The following is a 26,707-nucleotide window of genomic DNA, read 5'->3' on the forward strand; positions in this document are numbered from 1 at the left end:
ACCAACACAGGCTCAGCAGGAAAACAGTCTCAGCTTTAAGGGGAAACAGATGAATTCAGCGTATGCTTTGAGAGTTTCATGTGGAGTCTAATCTAATCTTTTAGTCTCAGTAGAGCAGGCAGCTGTTTTCAGTAAACAATCTCTCATAAGCGCTGCATAAAATGGCAGAGAAACAAAGTTAGCTTCAAAGTTGGTGAAGATATTTAGCTGCGAAACAGCAGAGGTATCCTTCAGTGGGGGGATAGTGGGGTAAAAGGTCACCATGTCCAATTGTGACTAACTCGTTATGGAGTTTTGTCCCTGGGTGGTAAGCAGTTAATGTTGTTTAAAGTTTAGGAAACTTTAAATTAAGGAGCGGTCAAACTCATTATTAAAGGCATACTACTGAAGCCCATGACCCTGAATCCTCCCTTAGTTATGCTGCAATAGGTGTAGGCTGCTGCGGATTCCCATGATGCACTGGGTGTTTCTTCTTCACTCACTATGTGTTAATAGTACTCTCTGCAGATGGCCCCGCCCCTCCCTGAGCCTGGTTCTGCCGGAGGTTTCTTCCTGTTAAAAGGGAGTTTTTCCTTCCCACTGTCACCGAAGTGTTTGCTCATAGGGGCTCATAGGTCATAGGTTTTTCTCTGTATGTATTATTGTAGGGTCGACCTTACAATATAAAGATTTGGTGCTGTATAAATAAAATGGGATTGAATTATTAAAGCCATACTACTGAACCTGTGAAAACTGTTGTGTGATATCCTCACGGGGTTTAAAGGGAGCTTCCCTTTGTCTGATTTAGGACACTTACTTAGGAAACAGGAAAAGACCAACAAAAATGCTTTTAGTTGGAGTAAAAATGTAGATTAAGGTTCTTGAAACTTCACACATCAGGGACTAAAATCACTGCTGTTTTTTCCGTCTGCCTGCACGAGTTCTGCAACTTTTTTCCAAGTGAAGTACTAAATCACTAGAGAACCTATTCAGGCTACAAAAGGGTTTGTTTTATGTGTAACTATAGTTTGAATGTTCACAGGGGACCAGGACAGGCATCTTACACCCAGCTCTGTTCTACCAACATCACCCTACTTCCATATAATTACTTATTCTTTGCAAAGAAAAAAACATGGAGCCTTCCAATGCATGCTTTATGTTGTAAAAGTTCAGATTTGCCTTCCTAACTTCAAAAATGCTTGCATGAGTGGATTCGTGGGCGTGAGCAAGTAATCATGAGATATTTAAACAAGTGTTGATACTGAGCAAGTATACTCATAGAACCAGTTACGCCAGTCGGCTTTTTCAGTGTTGTTTTGTTTCGTTTTAATGCAGAATTATCAGCCTATGTTGTTAATAGTTTAATCCTCTGTTACATGTTTTTATTTACCTGTAAATTGTATGGATATGCTTGTATTTATATGGCCAACAAAATGAGTTGAAAACATAATAATCTCAATATTTGCATTTAAAGTAATACTGGGTCTAATTCAGAGAATATGCATTTATAACCTTGCTTGGAAAACGGACCCCAAAACCTTGTGTGTATTTAAAAAAGGGATTTACACGAACAACTAGACTAAATTACTCAGAACTGGTGCCAGCAACATTTCTTAGGCTACTTAAGTCTAAAACAAACAAGAGAAACAACCTGAATTTATGCAAACGATGTTCTTTCAGAGCACTTGCGAGTCAGCTTTCATCTTCTCTCTAAATTAGCTCTTATTGCAAATTGTCTCTCTTATTCTGTGTATCCCACCCACACCTGCTATTGACACAAACATAATCACAGATGCACACAATGTATGCCAGCATTTTGCTCCTGTTGTAACTGGATTACAAGTGGGTGGCAATCCTCTTTCTCCCCCCTCCGCGCTTCCGTAACGCTTTGAGTTGTCTGGGGAAACTGAGGATCCTGGCTCACATCGGACTTTTCGAAAGAGCTCATCTCTCACACGTTCAGCGCAGCGACAGTGGATCTCTAGCTTCAGATTAGGATTTAGGGAAGAGTTGTCAAACTTTTTCATTGTGTATTGTTTAAGACATTTTAGATTTCAAAAGCCAGCTTGTCTTATGATTGCTACCATACGCATATTTTATGTAACTCCATATTTTATGGATGACTCATTTTTTAAACCCCTTGTAGTCTGATTGTCTTTCGTGTGTCCGGCCCTGGATCACTTCTTGTAGGACAATCGGACAATTGCAGCCGACTCCTAACATCCCAACCTGTGTGCGCTCTTACAGCGAAGGACGATTCCTCACCGAAACATTCCCAAAGCCATTGCAGGTCAGAGTAGCCCCTGAGGGTGCAGCGGAAAGAGTCACACTGTGGACCTATTGAGGCTTTACTTTCTGCAACTCTAGTGAAATCTGAACAAATCACCTTGCTGTCCTAGAAGTTATTTCACAATAAACGCAGGGTATTGTGCATCTATAGGTCATTTTTGCTTTAAACTGTGTGTTTTACCTTATGTTGAAGTGTGTGTGTGCGCGCTGAGCTAAATGAGGACACGTGCAGCGTTGTGTGTGTGGTCTGTCTCGTTTGTTGACTGATTTGTTTGGACCTTTTCTGGTTTTGGAGATAAACACGTTGAAGCAGATATGAATATTCCTAATGGCTTTTTAATGTCTTTCTAATTTGCCCTTTAAAGGGCTCTAATGGACTGTCCCCATGTTTGCACAGAGAGGAAAAAACAATGGCTCTGACTCATTTGGTGGTTACCTTTGAGCCTGCACTAAAGCAGACAATATCATTACAGTCCTTTAGAGCTCCTCCTGTAGGAAGAAACATAGTACCGTCATACTTTACACCAAGTGTTTGTGTAGCAGCGCACATTTAAAAGGGCTTCCTGGGGTCCCAGCTCTGGAATAAATGTGTTTCAGCGCGTTGAATGAAAATATCCGTTAGTTTACCGAGTGAGGAATTTTTGTTTTATTCCAATCGGGCAGCGGGTATGAAAGATCACAGAGAATCGATCTTGATGACTCTGAGCACGTTACTGTGGATGTTTTGGTGATTTTCACGAGCTCAGTTGCTTCTCAGTAAAACTTTAACTTCTTCTCTACCAAATTCACACTTTTTTGCCATTTCTATCCAATAATAGAAATAATAGAAATAATGTGACATCAGTCACATTATTTCTATCCGATAATGTGACTGATGTCATCGCACTAGGCAGGCAGCTGTGCAAAAATGCTTATACGTTTAACAACAAATACCTTCCCGACATTGTTGTGTACATGTTCACGTGTGTGCATTTCACTGTCGCAATGCAGCGATGATGAAAAACTGATGCAAGACACAAACCAGAGCATGTGTCTAAAACTGCAGTCGGTGACGGCGAGAGAGACATATGGAGGTTAATAACCTGTCAGCCCAGCTCTGTAACAGTGGAGAAGTTGGCCTAATGAATCATGTGGCTCTTCAGTGTGTTTAACAAGCGTGTGTAATACAAGTGTGTGTGTGTGTGTGTGTGTGTGTGTGTGTGTGTGTGTGTGTGACATCCAGGCAAAAAAGGAGCATTTACAATGATAGAAGCGTCATTATTAGTAGCATTTTGTTGCAATGAAACATGTGTGTTTGTTAACAGTAGTAATCGCTGGGAGCGAGAGTGGGAGGGGGAAAGGTGTGAGCAGAGGTTGATTGCAAAGCCATTTCCTAAGGTTTTGTCGCGCTCTGTTAGCTGTAGAGCTCCATTTGAAAGACAATTTGTCTACTGCTGAGCACTCTGGCAAAGAGCGACCTTGTGTTGAAGAAAGTCTGCACATTCGTGTGTGTGTGCAGTACAGGATGCACCATATGTCAAATAATACATGCACGAAAACAGCAGAGGCAGCTAAAAGTTTGGTACACACACACACACACATAAAATATATATATATATATATTCATCCATAGTTCTTAAATCAATCACATGTAATGTTACTGTAGCGCAGATGAGAGCCCCTTGCAATCACCATCGAGCAGCCATCAGTGGCCGATTGAGTGGCCGCATTAGCAAGGTCGTGATCTGCTCTCAGGCTCATTTTCAAAGCGATGCAGGCTTGGCCGCTCGCCCACCAGATTTGGAGAGAGGTCCTCATCATCTTCAGACCTCAGCTCTGTTTGGGATCTTTTCAAATGGTACGATCTAATCAAACTGCAGTGCACTGCTGTTTGATTTTTTCTAATATAGAATCGACTGACAGCATCCTGGACGATAGTTGATGTGATGAGGTGTCTCACGTGGCCTCGTTGTTTTCTTACAGGTATGCTGTTCTGCAGGACCCTGCGGGCTGGCTGAGTGTGAACCCAGTCAGAGGAACTGTCAACACCTCAGCCTCGCTGGATCGCGAGTCTCCTTATGTCTACGACAACAAATACACAGCCGTCTTCATCGCCACCGATAACGGTGAGTTGCACTGCAATCTGAGTAAAACTCATATATAATCTAGATAGGATCTGTTTTTAGAAATACTTGAAATGTAAGCCGTCGGGTTTATCCACTGTGGAAACTTTTATTCTCGTTTTCATTGTACAAAGAACTTTTCATGGGTGATGAGTGTCAGTTCAGACATGAAAAGTAGAAACAGAGCCGCCTTTGTAACTACTGAGCACTCTTGACTTTACCTGGCAACAGTCAAAGTGTCTCCTGCGCCTTATGTGGTGCTCCTGCGTCTATTGGACCATATGGCAGCTGCTTGGCAGTGTCAGCTGAGCTGCTGCTTTGAGACTTTCCAAAGCACAGATGAAAGTGTCGGGAGCTTTGGCGCATTTCGCTTTTTTTCTCTTCGCTTCCCACTCTGTCTCATCATCTCTCTGTGTCTCTGTCTCTTTGTCTCTCTACCTTCTCCTATCAATCCATCTGGTCTCCTGTGCTCGGGAGATTCTGACAGATCCATTAGAGGAACTGAGGGATTCTATTAGTAGGCAGCAGAATAGCACTGTTGTGCTGGGGAATTCGGTAGCCTTAGAAAGATGAGTGCTGAAAGAGGAGTAATGATGGGGCAGGAGGAGAAGCTAGAAGGGGTGGAAGGGTCAAGAAAAGAAGAAAAGGAAGGGACATAAGAGGAGATAACAAGAAAAAGATATAGAGCAGGGGAAGTGTGTGACGAATAGGTGGAAAAGAAGAGAAATGGAGAGTGGACTCAGCCAGGTGAAAGAGTAAGATCTGTGGTAAAGCCGGCAAAGGATGGATGAATGCAGGAAGTTATTGCAAAGTCTTCAGTGGAACTGACATTGTTAGCATGTAACCTCAGATGTGTTTTTAAGTTAAATTCCCATCAGCTTTGAAAAGTGCCTTTTAACAGAGAAAGGTCTGAGCATACGAGGCCTCTAAAACTCCGTTTGTAGTTACTGTGTGCACGTAGACACTGCCTGCAGAGTGACGTGTGCATCGCTTTAGTCCTGTTACATTGTGAGATGACATTAGGGCTGATATAAAAGCTCTGTGCACAAAAAAGAGGAACATTTTCATGTGTTTTATGTTCATTACATATAAAATGAAATATTCCGAGCCTTTTGGTTTATATTATATGTTCATGCTCATGAAAATCATCCTAAAACGTACATTTATATACTTTTTTGGGACCATGAATTACTGCATATGTAGTCGAGTTTACCAAGTCTTTCATCAGTTTTCCTTTTTGTATAATTCTTTCTTGTCAATGCAAACAGAAAACTACGTTCGCTTCGAGCTAACGGGAGCTAACGGGAGGCCGAAGAATGCGGCTAAAACTTTTGCGAGCTCTCGCAAAACTTTTGTGAGATCCCGAGTTTGTTTTGCAAGATCTCGCAAAAGTCCGTCTTAATTTTTTTTCTCCCATGTCCCCTGCGGGGCTCTGTAGAAAACTCAGGCATGACTCTGGTTCTAATATTAAAAAAACCCTTAAAATAAGCTCACTGAGCTAAATATCAGTGTTGTTACAGTGGACTGGCACTGCTAAGGTGCTGGTGATTAGCAGTTATTCTATTAATTATGTATCTTAACATGGTTATATGGTGGTAATTAGCATTTAACACACAGTGCAGCGTAGGCCAATCACAATGTAATTACATTTTCAAGTATTTAACAAAATCAAAGATTCACCAGAATAATGTGTTATTTTCCTGAGTGATTGCAGTTTCTGATGAGACGTTTAACTGTAAACATACATGTTAAACAACAGTTCATAACAGTTACATTAAAGGATGCCTACATGGATTTTTTCAACATTGTTTCACGGCCGACACACTGACGTCCCCTGACACATGTGCCTGTTCTGTGTACTGTATGTCTAGGCTCTAAAAAGCCTGTGCTGCTATTCTGTCTGCAGAGACAAGAACAAGCTCAGTCTTTTAAAAAACGACTGTTGATTTCTGTCGACTGTCTGTGCGTGGTCGAGAAATTTCAGAATACTGATGCGTACCTGCTTGACTGCCACCTCCGCTCTTTTCTGCTCGCTGTGTCATCAACTGGACAAATCTGTTCCTTCCCCACAGCTATCAGCGCAATGATGACTGTATGACAGCCAGCCTGTGTCATAGGCTGTCATACCTACCAGCAGGATATCGATTGACCCTTACATTTTCTGTCTTTATATATATGCAGAGACCTCGAATGAATACTATCCACCTACAGAGGACGAGGAGCAGAAAGACAGAAGGGCTGCGTTTAACAGAAAAAGGACGAGTCCTGTTTCAGGAGTGTCTGTAAACACAAGTGCAAGAAATACAATAGCAGAGAAATCTACTGAAATAAATAACAGAGGTTTAAAGAAAGTATAGGCATCAGTTTTAAAAGTATTGATGAAAATAGTGGTTTTACAGCCACTTTAGGCTGACCTGACCTGGACTCAGAATTGCCACGAATATACGCTATTACAGTTATTTTGTTTTGTGTTTTTTGTGCATGGTTAGCAGCAGATTGACGGTAGCTCCTGTTAACAGCATGAGGGCAGGTCAACTCCAGCAGCCCTCTGGGTTGCAACAGATGGTGGATGATGGTGCGAACACACCATTCCCAGAGACAGATTGAAGTCCAGCTCGAGGAAGAAAGAACAGAGTCATACATATGATATGAGAGATTTACAAAGAAACCAAGATGATGGCATTGATTTAAAAATCAATCAGCTGAAGAGTTAGCAACAGCTGAATGCAGTCTGGAGGCTACGCTCTGCTGCCAGACTAATCAGTTGCACCTATAGAAGAAGCGAGCCAATCATTGGCCACTTTATAATGTGTTAAGTCGTAATCTTTGAGGGTCATGCAGTCGTCACTGTGTGTGCACTTTGTGAGTTATTCACCATTGTATTCATGTTTGTGCAGCCTGTATTGTTTCTAACGGCGTGTTTCTGATTCCCAGTTAATTTAAAAGCCACAGATGAGTTTAGCCTGTGCAGCAGCACCTGGCAGGCCTATGGAGCAGGACAATATTGTTTGAAGTGCTATTGTTCCAACCTGAGCGCAGGGCTTGACGGGCTGTTTATATAAACTCTCATCAGTAGCTTCTGTTTTTCAGGCCAGCGAATTCTCCTCTGCTCTCTGATTCCCCGCTGGGAGTCCAGCTGTTCCCGCATCCTACCCTCCTCCCTTTCCTTTGCATTAGTTCTTGTGGGCAGATTAAAGTTGTTTTTTTAATGTCTTTGTCGTACTTGATGCAGAGGCTCTCCGGCCTGCGCCGCACCTGCGTATCCTCTCACTGCTGTGTGTTGCGGTTCGATGTTTTCCGCTGCTCATCATTTAAATGTTAAACTGCCTCCTGGAGGCAGCCATTTGTCATTGGGAGGCATGAATACATTATCAAAGCCCCAGTCGCCTGAAACACGCCAGCACACGCGCGCAATCTTCAGTGTTTACTGCCACTGAACCTGCGATTAAAAACCCTGAAGTTACGGGAAAAGTGGCTGAGCAGTGCTGGTTTAAGCACATGGATATACTAAGGAGAGACCTCCATTTAGACACTGAAATATTATGTGCACACACGTGTACCTGCACCACAGTTAGACAACTCCAACATAGTCAAAGAGCTTTGTTAATTACAGGAATATTAAGTATTGCACACATACATGCAGCCAGACTGAGCCTCAGCCTTCATCACAGTCACATCACATCTGGTTTAAATCAAAAGTAGAGAGGGGATGCTGAATTCTAATGGGTCACAGATGTGTGTGTGTGTGTGTGTGTGTGTGTGTGTGTGTGTGTGTGTGTGTGTGTGTGTGTGTGCATATACATAATATGTGAATCTGTGATCTCTCTGAAAGAAAAAGTAATAACAGTGGTAGCAGTGACAGCAGTGACAGCCTGCACGTGTGCAGAGGTGCACCTTTGTGTGTCTCTGCATATGTCCATTTTCAAGTGCATTGGCTGCCCACTGTGCTGCCTCATTGCCACACTAAGTGTTGGGAACCAGTGTGCAGCTCGTTGCCATAATGGGCTGAGCAATTTCCCTGGCCGGGCAAGCCCAGATACAGAGATTTTACTGCTAAGTGTCTGTCATGTCGCAAGCACATAGTTAGCAGGCTGGCAGGCTACATGCTGATAGATAGACTCGGGTTTTGTCTTGAGCCAGCTGTGATCAGGGTCCCTCAAACAACAGCAGGGAAATAATAAAGCCTGATGAGGCAGTGGTGAGGCCAGCGCACTGGGCCTGAAATCAACAGGCAGACAATAGAAGAGAAATTCAACCAAACAGACTAAAAACGTAACCTCGTGGAGATGATTGGTTATGGAAAACCGAGTATTGTAGTTCTCCTGATCTGTTTTTAATCCATAATAGAACTCTTATTAAGGCTGATTTGGTGATTTAGTTAGTGATGAGTCTTTATTTAATATTATTAAGTCATTAAGATCAGAAGGGCTGTTAAGAGATACGAGCATAGTGAAAGCTAGAAATCAGGCATGTCTGCCTGCGACATCTTTTCAAAAGATCCAATATAGTGCAGTCGAGAAAGCGAGAGCTGAAGAGCAGTCTGTGTCTAATAGAAAGATAAATATAGTAACAGGAGACTCGGTGTCAAGAAGCCAAAAAAAAGAGAGAGAAACATGGAGGGAAATGAGAGAAAGCAGCGAGGAAATTGAAAGGTGAAAATTAAAGACACACAGGACAAAGAAATGAAGTTTTTTTTGGGGTGGAGGAACATTTCTAAAAGAAAACGTGCGACCTCATGACGTGCGTTTGACTGAGTCTTGATTATGTGGATTCTGGAAGCGCTTCCTTGCTCCCGCTCTTCAATCAATCCCTTTATGGTCACAGCCACAGAGGCAGGCAGGTTAACCACCTTCTTGAAATATGTTCTCACCCAGCCAATCAACGATGTCCCCGTGCAGCAGTAGGCAAAGGTGATGCTCGTGTAAGGGAAGAGTTCAGGGTGCAGAATAAAGGCAACTTGACCCGCGGAAATGGCAGTGTAATGGATACGCTCTGTAAAGAAGATCGCAGCTCAACGCCGCCTTCCTTCTGTTGCCTCCTCTGTCTTCCTGCGCTGCTTCATTAACCCCAAATACTCACTGTGTCTTTCTCACTTGGAGCTTCAGTAGCACCTCCCTCTCCCTCTCTCTGTCTGTCCTTCACTGAGTGTCTTTGTCTTTTATTCCTCGACTTGTAGCAGAACCCATTGGGGAAGTCTCCACCTTGTAAACAGGCTCACGTCGTGTCTGTGATTAAAGAATGCCTTTGTATGGCTTAGCCAGGGAAGAAATGTCTTTCTCTGTTATTGCCTGTTATCTGGCCTTGCTTATCTCGTGTCCTTGGAATACTGATTCATCCGCAGATCAGAAGTTCTTGCTGTGTCTGGCACACACCAAAACAAACATGGCTCAGCCCACTCAGCAAGGGAGCCTCCGTCTGAGTACAGTACTTTCTGGGTACTTATTTTATAAGCACTGAAACTACACTCAAAAACATAAGTCATTGGATGAACTCAATTGGACTGATGGCAGGTTTTCCACGTAATACATCTATTTTGGTCCAACCTAATCTACATACATCATGACAATTCAATTAAATTGAGTCAGTAGAACACAATTTCGTAAATACTGCTAAAATGAAAACAAGTACATTAAAATGATGTGAAAGGTTTTGGTTGGTCCAACTCAATACAATGTCATTCACTTGAGCTAGATTTTCATTGCATTGAAATCATTATTTTGAGTTCAACTAAATCATAATTTTCATTACCAGAAAACTAATTTAATTATTAAAATAATGACAAAATGAATTTGTTTTTACAACTCAGGTTTATTCACTTGAATTAAAAGCAGAAACAGAATATTTTGTAAATAAACATACATGTCACATGGTCAAATCAACCTTAACAAAAATCAAAGTGCTCACAAAAAAGTGCTGACGTACATTTGTAATGAATGTCAAATCTGAATAGCACACACCTCTGTACTACTAGGCAATACTGAAAACAAACTGGAATCTGTAAAATCAGATTTCACTTCAGAATCATTGTATATATTTATATAGGCTACATTTCACTGTATGTTATACTTGTATAACTATGCATGTGACAAATAAAGAACCTTGAACAATACATAAATACACACACACATATACATATATATATATACAAATATATATATACATATATACATATACATATATACACATATATATATATATACATACATATATATACATACATATATACATATATATATACATATACATATACATATATATATACATATACATATATATATATATACATATACATATTTTAGTATTTATTTATTTATTGTCATTGTCAAGAACAATGAAATTGCGTTTGGGGCTTCCATACAACCCAAAAAAAAGAAGAAAATAATAAATACCCCTTAAAACCCAAGTGTACATATTTAACCCAGTGTGACTCCAATATATATATATATATATATATATATATATATATATATATATATATATATATATATATATATATATGTGTGTGTGTGTGTGTGTGTGTGTGTGTGTGTTTGTTTTCATGAAGAACATTTTTCTGTTACCAAGGGGGAGGTATTTTAATAAAAAAAAATCTTTCAACTTTACTTCTCCAAAACCAATTACATGTAAACATTTACAAGCTTATAAGAACGGGAAGACCAACTTTAAAACACTGGAAGACACAAAACTTGTCAACATTTTTCTATTACCTTTGCAAATCCCAAAAGCAATCAAAAAGAAAATGGTGGTTACAACCATGAAACTTTTTCTGAGCTAAATCCCCAGTCTTTTCATCCATCTATAGTAGTACAGATTAAAGGTCACATCACTCACAACATAACAGCAGACAAAAATAGACAACTTCCATTTGGCCAAAAAAAAGGAAGAAAAAAAGGTCACAGTTTGAACAAAAGATATAAAAAGGCCAAAATCAACTTTTGTGCTGGGTCTTGTTTGCCTAAGCAAACATCTTCATTTTCATTTGCTGCATCTTTGTACTGAGCCTTTGTCCATCCAGATTCATCAAAATCTTCTGACAGAACTCAAACGTGTACTTGTGGTCATTTGGATAGCTCAGATCAAGTGCATAAATCAGTCCAAAGAGGACGATGAATGCCATGATGACACTACCGAGGTTGTTCATAACTGTAGTACCTTCAGTGACAACTCCAACATCCTCTGGCTCCTGAATCCCTTCTCTTCTGATGGTGTAAATACAGTGACAGTTGCTGCAGTGGACCTCAACCGTTCATCCTCAGTGGAGGAGGTCTGAAAAACAGGTTGTTTCAGGTTTAAGGGCTCTGTCACTTGGAAGGGGACATATTATGCAAAACTCAGCTTTTGTATCCTTTTGTGCTGAAACATGGGTCTCTACCGCCTCTATAAACACTCCAAACATAAATAAAACCCGTCAATCTGTTTCCTATCAATAGTTTGGGTTCAGGTATTATGTACCTCCCTTTGGGAGGGGCTTGATATAGAGCAGCAGCTCCTCCAGTGTGTGTGTGTGTGTGTGTGTGTGTGTGTGTGTGTGTGTGTGGGCTGGGTCAATTTCCCTTATTTCATCACAATTGGGAACCTTTTGAAACAGCTTGTTTTATGCACATTATTCCTGAAACCAGGAGATTGCTGTAATGGCAGTGACACTAGTTAGTGTCTTGATGCAATCTGCTGTGTTCCTTATAATGAAGACTTTTTACTAATTGGCATAATAAACTGAACTCCACTGGAGTGTTTACTTTCTGAAGTGCCTTGAGATGACTGTTGTTGTGATATACCGCTATATAAATAAACTGAATTGAAACACTGACAGAAAATGGATGAATGTTTTGTCCACATTTACTGTGTTTATAGAGGCAGTAGATACCTACATGGCAGCACCAAAAGAATGAACAATTGACTTTTTGCTGAAACCGTCCCCTTAAAAAGTGCTCTCCAGTGCAAGTTTCAACAATGACTATTAAGAATAATACATATTTCACAATTATATTGTCTCTTTTGAATATATGAGGATTTTGTGTGCGATGAACCTAACTCAAATTGAATCTAGAAAAGAAAGTGTGATAAGCGTACCAGATACTCCTTGAACAGTAGGTCTGGATCTTCATTAAAGTAGATCACCAGGCTTTTAAGAGTATGCTCCCTCTTTATGTCGATGTCATCATACTAATGCAAGGGTGGAAAAAAAAGGGTGAAAAAAATGGAATTGATTGATTGCATTTAATTGATGGGTTTATCATTAGTACCGACCAAACTACTGATCGCCATGATATCCTTGATCTTTTGGCCCTTTGCTCCTTTGCTCCCCTGAAAAATTTGCATCAGCTTGTCTGTTAAATTGTCCAGCTGAGCCAAGAACTTCGCCTGCAGGGGTTTTGTAGTGATCTGCAGGAACTCTGCATTCACCTGGAAATAAAACATACATAAATATAGTAAACTAGAAGTTTAAATACAGACTGCTGAATCAACACACTGAAAGTTGCTAAACATTTGAACCATCAGTGAAGTTTGTCAAGACCTAAACTGTTTTTAGCTGAGTTTAGGAATATATCGCCACCTGTTGCTTTGGCATGTTCCTAGCAGCGTTTTCCTTCATTTTTGCGTTTACCTGTGGACGGGATTATTTTTTAAAACGAAAACGGAAAATCTCCGTTTTCAAAAATACCTGTGTAAGTGTGGACGTAGCCGAAATCTTTTATAATAATAAATAGGTTTGAACGTCATGGGAGTGCGCATTGTGCTGCCTGCAGTTACTCTTCCGGCCACATGGTTCGCTTTTGGTAGCACCCTCAGTAAACTATGTAGTGCTTTTAAAGACACCTCAAAACGATACTTTCTACTAGAAAATGGCATATAATAATAAACACAGAATACCATATTTTTAGATTATAAAAAGAAAACAGTAAGAAAGAAGTTAGCTATAGGACATCATCTTTCATTGAGCACAATGGCTAGCTGCTAATAAGCTAGCACACGCTCCGACTTAAAAGTTGGCAGCTACACAATTTCTCCTCTAAAACAAGGCACTTTTGAAAAGACCTGGCTATATTGTCAAAAAAAATAGTATTCAAGCAGAGAAGAGAATGGTAGCACCACCAAAAGTTCAAAAAACAACTGTTACAAGCTTCTATGATAAATAGCATTGCCATAGATTTAGCTGATAAAGAAATACACAATTGGATATATGGAAAAATAATATGTTACCTTACCTGAAGGTGTAGTTTTATCCAAAAAGTACAGAGAGGCGAAGAGCAGCTGGATTCATTTAGGTGATCCTGAAAAAGCGCAAAATTTTCAAAGAAGGCGGACCGTTGTGTAACTCAATAACTTTGTGTTCTTGTGACAAAGACTGCTTTGAGAGAAAATAATTTAGGTTCACCACACGAATAATAATTGCAGTAACGCTGGAGTGCTACATTTGCGTTGAATGAGATTAAAAATAATGTTTAAGCTTAAAGAGGGGCTTGAATTGATTTCTTTGAGTTTACAAATACTTAAGTGCAAAAATGTACTCCTCCTACCCCCAGTGCCCCAACAAACTCATTCATTTTGTGTTCAGAATCAGCCTCTGCTGGTTTTGAATAATTTTAGGTTTACACAAAGAAAATCAAATTAATTTGGTATTTTTTAATTGCATTTGTGAAGAACTAACATAATTTGCATGTGTTCTTTGAAAGGAGGACCTGAATCTGTTTTTTGAGTGTATTGGCGAGGCTGAATCCGAGTATATTCCGAATTATTAAAATTTAACGACGGTCTCTCGCTTCCTCACCCTCACATTTCCGCCGGCGTGTAGCTTTAATGGCAGGGATCCAAATGAAATGAGATGAGTGGTTAGTGGAGATGGAAACGGATAGATAATGAAAGATGAAGTCAGATGGAATCAAGCAAACGCGGCTGTCGGAGAGCGTGTCATCGGACCAACACAGGAAATCTGTCAGTGCTGCTGAAGAGTCGAACACGCCATCTGCATATCTCAGTGTTTATGTGTATCTATCTATCAGGATGTGAGCGTGCTGTGCATGGTTTGGAGGGTCTTTTAATTTTAATGATGGTTTTAATGATCTTAAGATTTTAGGTTCATCACTAGCTCAAAATATCTAACTTCTTCAGTAGTTACTGAAGAAAACACGCTACATCTCAGTACCATACTGACATCCTTGTTCACCATTAACTCTTATAAAATAAAATAAAAATTTCCAGGGAAAGTTGAAGTGGAAGGTCATCCAGTGCTCAGAAGGTCCGTCGTTTGATGTCTCTTCCAGTCTGGATGGCGGCGTGTCCTTGGGCAAGATACTGAATTCCTATCAGTGAGAGAGTGTGCGAGCTAGAGTCTATGAAAGTGTTTGTGAATGTGCTGGTACGGTACAGTGAAGTGCTTTGAGTGATGAGTTGCAGAAGAAACGCTCATTTAACTGCTTTTACTTTTAGTTTTTGCAAAAATGATTACCGAGCAAACTGGCAGACAAGCAAAAATTACATTTACGTCACCATTTCCATTTCTCTATCCACCGTAAATAAATAGAAAACGATTACTGGGAGGTGTAAACTCACACATGGATAGGAATTCAGCATCTTGCCCAAGGACACACCGCCATCCAGACTGGAAGAGAGCTCAAAGGGCGGACCTTCTGAGTACATCTGTATATCTGCCCGTCTGTATAGCACTATAAACATCTGTATACTCTTTTGTAAATCATCTGTACATAACTATTCCCACCTTTTATTCCACCCATATCTGTATATAATCTGCTCTTTGCACTTCTGATTAGATGCAAACTATATTTTGTTACCCTCTATCTATACGTGTGTAATGACAGTAAGGTTGAGTCCTAATCCTAAATGTGTTCAATGGCAAACTGTGACAGAAATAAGGCATCAGGATGTTGCACGCGAGTGTGTCACAGTGTAGCTTATACTCAGACTGTTATTGATTATTTTCATGGCCACATGACATTAACCAAGAGTGCAACAGAGGAGGACTGAAAAACAAACAAACCCCAAAACAACATACCTGAAATATTTTTCAGGTATTTCATAATATTGTTTGCATGCGTGCATCTCCAACTGTCAGTGCCCTGTGCAGAAAGGAGCCCATCTTGCAAAGACCTGGGAAAAAGATTTTTAATGAGGTATATGAGGTTCAGGTGTAAAGGCTGCAGGTTAGGGAGAGTCTTTCATTATTTTTGAATATGTAACTAATTTTGGTTTTATTGCTTTCTTACAGAAGCTAGAAGGCAAATCACAAAAATTAAAATGGCTAGGCTCCACATCAGCTGACAAAACAGCTGCTTCTAATTTCAGATAGTTGTTGTTTAAGTGCTTTGAATAGTTAGAGTTTCACTGCCTGAATAATTAAAGTTTTTGGGGCTTTTTCCCCATTTTGGATGAAGAGGCACTACATTTTGATCTGGCAGCTTAACACAGGGGAAAAAATAAATTGTGAGCACACCAAACAAGAAACCTCCCAAAGAGGGCAATTTTGGTGTTTAATTAGCACAAAAAGAGTTTGCAGTGTAAGCCCACTTAAAGCTGTATCAATACCCTCCTTCTCCAATCACTGTGTATAATAGCCAGCAACTGATAACCCAAACTCTATTCTGAAAGTAATTTGCCAGACTAGCAGCGATGCACCTGTCCCCAACCCTGCTTCTCTCCCTCAAGTCATCTCTCTTAATGACTTGTGCCTATTGTAATTTGTTCTGGCTGGTTTCATTTACAGTTCTGATCAGCCAATCAGATTAGCAGTATGTCATGTGATAGTGTTTGCCGAAGCCCTGAGGAGACTGATGAGTGATGGGACAGAATGAAGTGGGTTATCTGAAGGGAGTTTTAACAAGGTCTGGGATTTAAGCAGTGGCAAGATAGAAAACGGGAAAAACACAACAGATAGGCGACTGTATCCTTTAGTTTTACCAGTGCGAGTGCAGGAGGCGCCTGCTCCTTCTATGAAATACTTTTGCCAGCTGAAATCAAGGCGCTATATGATTATAACTGTATGACGCTTTGAAGTTATTTCCTTGACTCAAAGCGAATCGATGAAAAATGAGTTAGGGGTGTGAGACTCAGCATTCTAATTTTCCATTTCTCGGTTTTGCGTTTGTGGTTGGACTCGAAGATCAGAGGCCAGCCGTGGAGTCCACTTTGCAAATTTGTATCAATGTATCAACTACATCAGAACCATCTTCATGTACAGTCTGTGACATGAATATGCACTAATTTATCATTTACACTACGTGTGTATGCGTGCACGCACTCGTGCATGCGTGCACGCACTCGTGCATGCGAGTAAAAAATCAAGTCTGACGTCATTACCCGTTTCTAGGCCCAAATGCCGCTACAGGTCCCAAAGTCAAACGAACACTGAGAGTTACAAACTGTCTAAATTCTTTCATCTTTAATAAAATGATCAGCGTTGCTGCTTTACCAGGTGTAACAATTAAGTTTAACATCCAGGCATCCATGAAAACAGGATTAATGAAGTTTAACGGAGTTAGAAGTTAGCAGGAAGTTAGCTCGCTAGCTTCCACCTAAACATGATATAGCATGTTCTGACTGAGAGATTTCTGAAAAATTCAAACGTACAGCTCTGTTATCACTTCCAACATAAATGAAGACAGAAAACTAAACAGCAGTGACGTTTGTAGGGTTACTGAAGTTGGGCTAGCTGCTATATAATGATGTGCTACGTGGTAGCTAGCTACACAGCTATGCTAGCATAAACACAGTGAAGCTGGAGGATGAACGCTAACTTTTTTCCACTCAATAAAAGTTAACGTGAGGGATCCCGATGGTTAGGGACAAATGCAATCGCATGGCAGGATGCTGTAAAAGGACCAAACATCAGTCAGGAGAACAACTGAGATAATCCATCCACAGTACGAGGTTAGTCATTAATACTGCTGCATGGGCTGGGCTGTAGCTACATCATAAGGGTTTAAACACTGAGCTTTAAAATGATTCGCGATAATAAAAACCGAGAGAGGCCGACAGTGATCACTGACTGTTTTTAGGGGCTTGTTCAGCCTCTATAGGGTGATAAATAAATGAAATCCAAACCAGCATGAATGAATGAAAACATCTTATCTATTCTTAATATATAGTGTTGAAATAAACAGATCAAATTAAGTTCAATTTCAATTGTGTTTTATTTATTTATTTACACAAATTACCTCGAGGCTCTTCACACTGCAAGAAAATCCCAATAAGCACTTGGACCATGGGAACGAAGAGCCCCAGAAGAAGCAGGCTCATGGAGGGGTAATCATCTACCACAAATGGCTGGGTGGTGAGGGGAATAGAAAACAGAGTAGACAAATGTTAATGACAGTAGTGGGATAAAAGCACTGGCTGAGAAAAGAGTTGAATTGAGGCGAAATGCTCGCTGCATCATGGGAAGCCTGCCTCTCATCTTTGAGATATGATGAGGCCCTGATCGTACGAGACTTGTTTGTGAGAAGAAAGATGTTAAATGATATTCTGTATTTAACGGGGAATAAAAACTAAGAAGGCAATACGGGAGAAACATGAGCAGTCTTTTAGTCCCCCTTAGTACTCTCACTGCAATGTTTGAGATCAGCTGGAGGTTTTCCAGGGAGCTTTTAGAACAACCTGATGAGAATGAATCATAGTGGTCCAGCCTAAAACTAATAAATGTAGCATTTCAGCATCGCTCTGTGACAGCAGAGAAGAATTCCTGGTGGAGCAGCGGAGCAGTCCTGCAACAGAGCCACACCATCAAATATGAATTTCTGCAAGTGGAAATATCAATTTTCTTTTGAATGTTGTGCTCCTGACTGAAAGACATTTTAGAATGAATGTATACATCATTTACAGCACTGGGGTCCACGCTGCAGCTCGATGCATTTGAATGAAGTTGTGTAAAAATGTGAGCCAGCGTGGACTCCGGCAGTCTCATCAGATGAAAGGAAATATGAAAATATAGCTTTGTGTGTGTGTGTGTGTGTGTGTGTGTGTGTGTGTGTGTGTGTGTGTGTGTGTGTGTGTGTGTGTGTGTGTGTGTGTGTGTGTGGCTCACTGCTGTGCAGTTAGTAATAAAGACTAAGGTTTTTCCTATTTTGCTGGAAGACACTGTAAAGTGATGGCGAACAGGTTTAACTAGATTAGTGTACAATTTTTCGGCACAGTAGACACTTCATATAATCACATAATTTTTAAATTCACTTCCCTCCCATGCTGGCCAGCCTGCTCTCATCTCCTCCCTATCTCATTTCAGATATTCCCTTCATTTATCTTTCTTATTCTCTTCTATTACCTCGGTGTAGTCCACCTGTGAATTACTCTTCCTGCGTGTTTAGCGGCGGCGTGATATATTGTGACATTTTCCACTGAGCTATTCCTCATGCTACAGGCCTGCTCCCGACTTCTCTGCTTGTTGTTATTTGGTTTCCTTCGTGATTTGCTTTTATGTGGCTCGGGAAAAAAATATAATCATAACAACGTTACAGAACATCTTTAGCCAAGGGCATCATCCGCTGGTTGTTTGTACTTAAGCTGCCGTGGAACATAACAGTTATTCTAATGAGCAAAAGAAAAATAGCCAGACAAGAAGAGTCTTATTTCAGCTTTGTCCTTGGCAAACGCTACAAGTGGACCATTCTTTGCCTCTACAATTCACCACAATAAGAAGAACTGATCTCCTGGGCAAAAGCGAAAATATAACTGCTTGTACTTTCTCCTCTTTGAATGTGTTGTGCTCTTCATCCTCGTCTCCTCTCATAAAACTTCATTGCTGTGACACATTTTCCCTCTAGAGAAAAGATGAAGTGCAAACAGATCACGGATTTTATTCTCACCATACCGTGCAGGGGCACAAATTGGTACATTTCAAAGCGCTGCTGGTCAAAGCCACGTTTTTCATTCGTCTTCTGCAGCCGTGGGAAGAAAAAGCGAGACAACAGAATAAAATATATACAGAGATAACAAAGTTGGACAGTCAGACAAAAAGAGAGCATTAGCCTAAAGCCAAAATGTTGGGAGCAAAAGAGTGTTTGGGGGTAGATGGAGACATATGAAGACAAAGAGAGGGAGAGAAAAAAGCTTAGCTTGTTGCCTTTAGCTGTGGATTAGCCCTGACAGCCCCAGGAGTCAATCAGTCTGTTTGCTCCTCTCATCTCTGGACAGACTGGAGAATAACAAGGCTGTCTAAATGCCAGCCAGGGGCAGGTGGAGGTTTCAGGAATAGTGGTGGACGATGGTGCAAGAAAGCAAAGCCCGAAGAAAGAATATCAACTCGGAATTTCTTCAACTTGCGTCGTTCCTACTAAAAAAACTGCTCGGCGAGTTTTTGGCTGCTGCAGTTGAAATTCTGACAATTTGTAATACTGTATGTAAAAACTCTGTAATCAAACATTTACAGTCATTTATTATATCTGGTTGTAAAGTAGTTAGTGTAACCTTTTTGTTTTGAGGCATTACTGCCTGAAAATGAGTTTAAAAAAGTCGTCTGGAGTCTCAGATGTTAATGACTGAGAGGTGCTTGACTTTGCAGCACGCTGTAAGTAAGCAGTTAGAGAGTTTTATAGGAAATCGCTGCCACAGCCCAGGAGACATTCTGATAAATACAAAGAAATCTTATCAAGTGATATTCTCCTCACCTCCTCAATGGCCAGTTCTTTCTCAGCCTGTCTGATGCAGCTTACTGTTAGACGCAAACGACCAGGAAAGAAAGGTACTCAGAGAAGGTTCCCAGAGAATGATAGGAAGCTACGTCACGCCACCACCTATCAGAAGTCGTAATGATGTAAGCACAGCAGGGGTAGTGGCTGTGGGACGAACGGGTAGGAAACACTTTCACCTGTCCTTCAAGTTCAGACTGATATTTTACCGAAAGGCTGAAATGTCAGGTGTCAGAATTAAAACTCGTAATGATTTTTCTGTCTTTGCTCTGACACAGACACACTCTATGAAATCACCAAATATATTTGTTCCAACTTTAAGTTACTTGATTCTCTAAATATCTTTTAATGTGTTAGTATCCTCCAGTTTGTTTTCTTTGTGACCAATCTTAACGATGTCTGATACATTTTTGAAGATTATTCACATAATAACAGAAAGTATCCAGGTGCATCTCCAGGAAGTTATGCATCGGTGGTCGGGATCGCCATAGCAACAGTCATTTGAAAGATCTCTATCAGTTTGATGGAAGAATCCTAGAAAGGAAACGACGTGGAAATTAACGACAGGAAATCGGTAAACTGTGAGTGAAGCTGAAGTGACCGTTGGCGTGTAGGATTCACGGGAAGGTCAGCTTGCTTGGCTTTTTAGTTTAGCACCTCGTCCCGCGGTTACGCCGCTTACTCTGTCCCTCCTCTAGCATTAGTTTGGGGCGCTGTAGAGGACAGGGTCAAATGTTTTTTAAAAAGTGCAGATGGTTTCTTTCACTAACGTCATCCCAAATTTCTCATTGCTGTTGCCAAGTTGTTGAGCTAATTTTCCTATTGTTTCTATCTCAATAGAATTTCTAGCATTCATTGCATTCAATTATTCATTTTAAAATATTTGTTTTCAATAAATATTTACTTACAGAGCACCACCTTTACCATCTGTGCTGTCTGTCCTGGCATCATAAAAGTGATGCACAGGAGGTTTCACTGTTTCAGTCCTGTAAGAACATTCGGGTGGGTTTAACAGAAAGTTCCTGCAGTGATTGGTTAATGTCAACGATTCGCACGCCGAGCAGAAATCATCTCCTATTTGACACCAGAAGGCTGCACTGGATATTTGTGGTTCACTGAGTAGAGTTTATCTTGTGCGAGTGCAGAACTGCTACTTGAGTCGTCTGCCTGAAGTGGCTCCCAGGCATTGCTCTTTTATAATACCGAAGAGTTATTTTGATGGGGACAATTAGACCTAATCTCATTCGCTAATTAGTGTAATTCCTCAAACCAATTTATTAGAATCGATACCAACTTGTGTAAAGTTAATTTTAGCTTTACACTGTTACATTTTCCAGTGGAAATAATAAATCATTAATCATCTCTTTTGCACAAAAACGACTCCTCAGGACAAGGATAGGATAAGGAGGATATGCTCGTGTGAAAACTTTCTGACTTTATCCCAAACGAATTAAACCCAAAACAAAGGAGAGTAGTGCAAAAAATTAGAGCTGCAAAATAAAACAGTGCAGGGATTTTCCATTTGCATTCATTCCATTTTCCCAGTCTTGAAGATGCTAAAATAACAGAGCCTCAGAGGTGACCGGATTACATTAGATCTGACACGACTTCAACTTCTTGCAGCCATGCTGGGATTAAGTTTAACACCGCATAACAATGCGCCGAAATGACCACTGAGGGAAAAGGACTATAATAAAGACAAGTACACGGATCTGCAGCAATAAGACTCTCCTGATAAATACACACTCATTACTGTAGTGCTGCATTTAGTGTCACACTGTTGCTGTTTAAACAATTACTACACAGATTGCTGTTAACAGTATTGGTGATCTGCTAACTCTGCAGCAAAGCCGGGTCATATGTTTAATATCAGTGGTACTTTGGAACTGTAAATGCTATACCTGCTAAAATATATGCATGTTGCATGGAAAAAATTCACTATGCTTCTGCTTGAGCTACATCTGCACAGCCCAGTCTCACAGAGCCACAAGCGTATCATTAAGGAGCATCGTCAATCGAAAGTTTGCCAATAATCCCTTCGAGTCTCCGAGAACTGACAAATAAATCTTCAGTCGAGACGCAACCGCTAACGTGCTTAACAATGCTTAATCACAGACAAGCTGCACTGCATCTCACATGAACTGCAGCATGTTAGAGGGCATAGGGACACAGACCTGAAACCGTCTACTGTTAAACACCAGCTATTTGCTGTGGCTGTTGTTTCATTACCCACCCAGACGGCCATTAAGACAGACAGTGTGTGTTAGGAATGCAGCAAATGCTAAAACAACAAAATAATTGAGTGAGTCACTCTGAGCACAATTCTTATCGGAGTTGGAGGAAGAGAGTCAAGTTTTAAATGATGCACGCACGCACACACACACACACACACACACACACACACACACACACACACACACACACACACACACACACACACACTAAGTGCACTAAGGATTACACTCAGAACCTGGGCTATGAGCACCTCTATCCTCATTTGCAATCTTGTTCTGATCGCGGCTCTGTCAGAGCTAGACGTTAGCATACTTTTACATGAGAATAAAGTGCTAAGTCGATGCAAACCAGGATATCCAGATGCATCCACAGAGTGGGTACTCAGTAATCTCACAAAATGTTGCATAGACTACATGCCTGCAATAAATGGTAAATGCAATTGTGCCACAAAATAAGGCGCACAATCTTTTATAAAATGACTTTAAAGCTCTAAAAGGGACCAGCACAAAAATTATGGTTTATATTAGAAGCCAAACAAAGCCGTTCAAATTCTTATGTTAGTATCCGATTGTTACGCCCCTCAAAGTGGCAGTGCAAGAGCGTCCAGCTGTTGCTAATTGACCACACCTGGGGAGGTGTGGATAAAGGCATACCTGAGGCACACTCTGGGAAGGCACAGCAGTCTTTGTCTTAGTGGTACCAGCTATTGTAGCTAACGTATTATATCACTTAAAATAAAACCTTCTCTCTGGGAAATCTGGTGTTAGTCTCCAGATTTATGCTGGGCTTTTGAGCCGGGTCGTAACAGCAGTTGAGAGTAAAAGCAGCCACAGCCTTTGCAATGCTGTAAACTGTAAAACCAGAGTACCCAGACATGCAGACATGGGGAGAACATGCAGATCTAACTGTATCTAGTTATAAAAAGGGAAATTACCTATAGAGACTTACACTGTAAGCCATGTTTATTGCATGAAAATACCCAAATTTTGAGGTCGACAGTTTCAAACGAATGAGGAATCACAGTTTTTGGCACTTTTGTGTCGGTTTTCTCTTGTACATCTAAATAAAAAACTCATGAAAACTCATCTTTTTTCTCTTTTAAAGCAAACGATGCTTTACCTACTTTATTCATTATGTTCTTTGTAGTGCCAGACACGTAGAGAACAGGGTGCACGCCGTAGATCCATAAATTACCTGTCTCCTTCACAAACTTACGCTGTGTTCAAAGAGAACTTTCCTAACAAAGTAGTGTGAAGCAGGGGCCAGCAGACAAGCTCCATTAATGTCGAGGCAGGCCGATGATGACATAGCCACGATGCGACGGCGATAAGGAGGAGCAGGAGAAGAGAAGAGCAGAGAAATAGAGTGATTAGGTGTGGGGAGTATTCATTTAGGAAGACAAACAGCTTCATTTAAAGTTAGCCAAGCACAGAGGCACCCTCTCCCACTACAAATAGGTTGAAATTTGCATTTTTTATCCTCTGACGGAGGATCCGAGCCCTCGCTCTCTTGGTCTCGCGTCTCAAGTGATAATAGATTATCTAGGGTCTCGCCTGAAGAGCTACTGTCTTTGATTTGCTTTTGAACACATTTTCTGTCTGCTTCTGCTCAAGTAATTCCTCTCCACTCTTGATCTGCTGCTGATATTGTCACAGCAATACTTATCTGTGGTATATAAGGGCTGTTTTCTGTTTCATTCCTTGACTGCATGCAGAAAGGGAACCGAGTGCAGCGTTTGCAGTCATTTCACGATTATTAAACAGAAGAAATGCCACACTCGCTACCGTTACATTTGATTTCTCCATATCTCTTGCAATCACGATCCAGTGATGGTTTTACAGCTGAGAATGAAATTAAAGTTTTGAGCTTAGCGAACACATCGCGATGATTATCTGCTAAACACTCCCAGCAGTTGTAGATGTCATTTTTCCTGCAGACTGCCAGGAAAGAATCTCGTGCAGAAAACGTTTTAGTCTCCTGTCCTCTTTCACCTGCTGCAACCAGCTGGAATTTTTAGAGATAGAGTCACAAGTAGATGCACTTACGGATCACTTCTACTTTTATTCAGGTACAGTGAGAATATTTAAGCTCTACTGACCCAGTGCATGTGGGTTTGTGGGAATGCAAGCACAGCCTTTTGTGTCTATGCAGATGGGTGGGTGTCTTCATGGTGCACGGGGAGTTGGATTACCGCCATTATCCTAGAAAATCAGCACCTCTACAAGCCTTGAAGGTTTCACTGCACTTCACATTCAATACAGTCATGCATTTGCACGAATTCTAAATATTTAGCACTTGGATACTTGCCTCCTTTGCCCTGCCAGAGGGATTTAGTAGCCTGGGCAACACGGCTCCTCTTTAAGGGTTTTCATGTGAATAAAAAGCCTGGAGATGGGAAATTTTTCATTTGATTTATTTTTAGGTGTACTTGACATTTCTGTTATTCATTTATGGAAATTCTTTTTACTGCCCAGCTTTGGAGCATGTTTTGCAGACAGAATATTCCAGCATGACGTGCACGTTACTCGTGCATTCATTTCTAAATGCAGATGAAAACTGTTTAAAGTTAGTGTTGTAGTGTTTGGTATAGTTACACATTAAATCTGCTCGTTTAGGAAAGAGGCGCCATTAAAGTGTTGTTATTCAAAATCATCAAATTAAACAATCTTATAGTCACAAGTTGTATATTTTTTTGATACATTTGTCTCTATGATCTAGTAGGAATGAACAAGACTGCACCAAATATTTTATTTTTAACTAAATTTATACAAGTTACTGAATAAATCATTCAAAAAACAGCATTGAATGGACCTTTTTATAACCGCAGGGTTTTCGGCGTGTCTTAGTTTGGGTCTCATAATGTTTCAGTATTTCAAACATTTCATTATAAATAGCATGAACTTCACCGAGCCTCTTCTCTTATTAAAATAGTTTCTGCAAATTCCACAACAAATGAAACAGGATCTGTCTCAAGAATTGCTCACTGAATGAAGCATTCAAGAAAATAATAATAAATGTCATTTTTAGGGAAATTATTATCTTTACATATTCTTTATGAAGTTATTAGAGTTCTGAGGGACGTCTGAAAAGCAGAAAGCTGCCTTGAAGCCTAAATGACTGACGAACACTGAGCATCATCAAAGTCTATCCCAACTCTGGACTTTACATGTTGTAGCTAAACATCAGTCACATGAATGTCAGTATGGATGTGGAATAGGCCTTATGTTATGCTCACAGTGCTAGTGGGGATCACACGGTTGTTAGTGGAGGCACCACTTGCTGAAACACAGTAGTTGCAGTATTGGCTAATAAGCGTCCAGAGCAGCGTTTGGCTGAGAGACTGCTCGACAACATGGTTTAAAACAGGAAGATCTTTAATGGCATCAACCTTGTTAATTCTAAGTGTGCTGTGTTTGAAGTTGGCTAATCCAGCTAAACTTATTCTGTAAATGATATGCTGATGTATGCGCATTATGCACGAATTCTCTGCACGAGGATAAAATGCAAAAGAGAAGAAACCCCACTATTGCACAAACGGATCAATAGTTCCTTATCAGGAGTTTGAAGTTGTAATAACATTTATACTGCCTCTATAAAATTACCCATTTATTGCATTATCTACTATTCCTTGACTTCTATAGATAACCTATTTAAATCCCATGACTTTAGCTTGTGGAATACACTTAAGAGGATTCTGCGGCATCTGAGAAATTCCACTGGGATCCATGTAGAGTAGGAAAGAATTATGGGAGAAGAGCTATAAGACCCACATGAAAGAAAAGAGACGGGATTTCATCTCAGACCAACGAGGGGCAAAGATTTATTTTCAGATTTATCTAAAAAAAAAAGAATAATACCTGTCCTGTGATACATATACATGACAGCGTAGATACTCACTAATGCCATACAAGACATCTTACTGAGAGACCAGAAATAAACTCTCCACCACGTAGTCCGAGTTAGCGCAGTTAACGTTGTTTCAGGTCAAGTATTTTGTGAATGCATGTTTGAGGACGCGGCCGCCACCTCATCCACCTAACACATGACCACGCAGTAATATTTGTCCATATTAAACAAACCAAAAAACTGAATGTCAGTATCTATATCTGTCTGTACAAGTTGATAGTAATTAAGTGTTGCTTCCATATCCACCTGTACAAGCCAGTTCTGGATCATGTATGAATTTAGGGTAAGAGTTATTTATCAGTCCCGACCATGTTGGAGCCTGTAGCTTAAAACACTAAATCAAATGCACCATTAAAACCATACATATACATAATGTTTTGAATGTGATTGGTCATTAGCTCAGTATAAGACACACTTTCTGAGAGAAACAGTTTTCGCTTCAGTGTCATTAAAATGTAAGAACCAAGTGGATATTCACGTTTTACAATATTTAATCTTAAAGCGAGTCAGCTACAAGATGAAAGAATCAGCCAGAAACGATGCTTTTTAATGAAATTACAG

General features: G+C 40.4%; 1 protein-coding gene and 1 long non-coding RNA gene across 2 annotated transcripts in view; one reads left to right on the forward strand and one right to left on the reverse strand.

The window, feature by feature from the left end:
- Window positions 1-26,707, forward strand: part of cdh13 (cadherin 13, H-cadherin (heart)) — a 409,102-nt gene that overhangs the window by 359,176 nt on the left and 23,219 nt on the right. Inside the window, exon 12 of the mRNA XM_085281498.1 lies at window positions 4,231-4,373. Within this exon, the coding sequence (XP_085137624.1) occupies window positions 4,231-4,373 (143 nt within the window). The remainder of the gene's footprint in view (window positions 1-4,230; window positions 4,374-26,707) is intronic.
- LOC146569315 (uncharacterized) lies at window positions 11,595-13,506 on the reverse strand. The gene is made up of 3 exons (XR_014893268.1): window positions 12,618-13,506; window positions 12,441-12,533; window positions 11,595-11,636 (listed from the first exon to the last, which is right to left on the reverse strand). It is a non-coding gene; the product is annotated as an uncharacterized LOC146569315 (long non-coding RNA).

Source organism: Mchenga conophoros, linkage group LG7 (assembly GCF_057382185.1).
Source record: "Mchenga conophoros isolate Kocher_MC1m ecotype Shallow Benthic linkage group LG7, M_conophoros_male_GT1.1, whole genome shotgun sequence".
NCBI lineage: Eukaryota > Metazoa > Chordata > Actinopteri > Cichliformes > Cichlidae > Mchenga > Mchenga conophoros.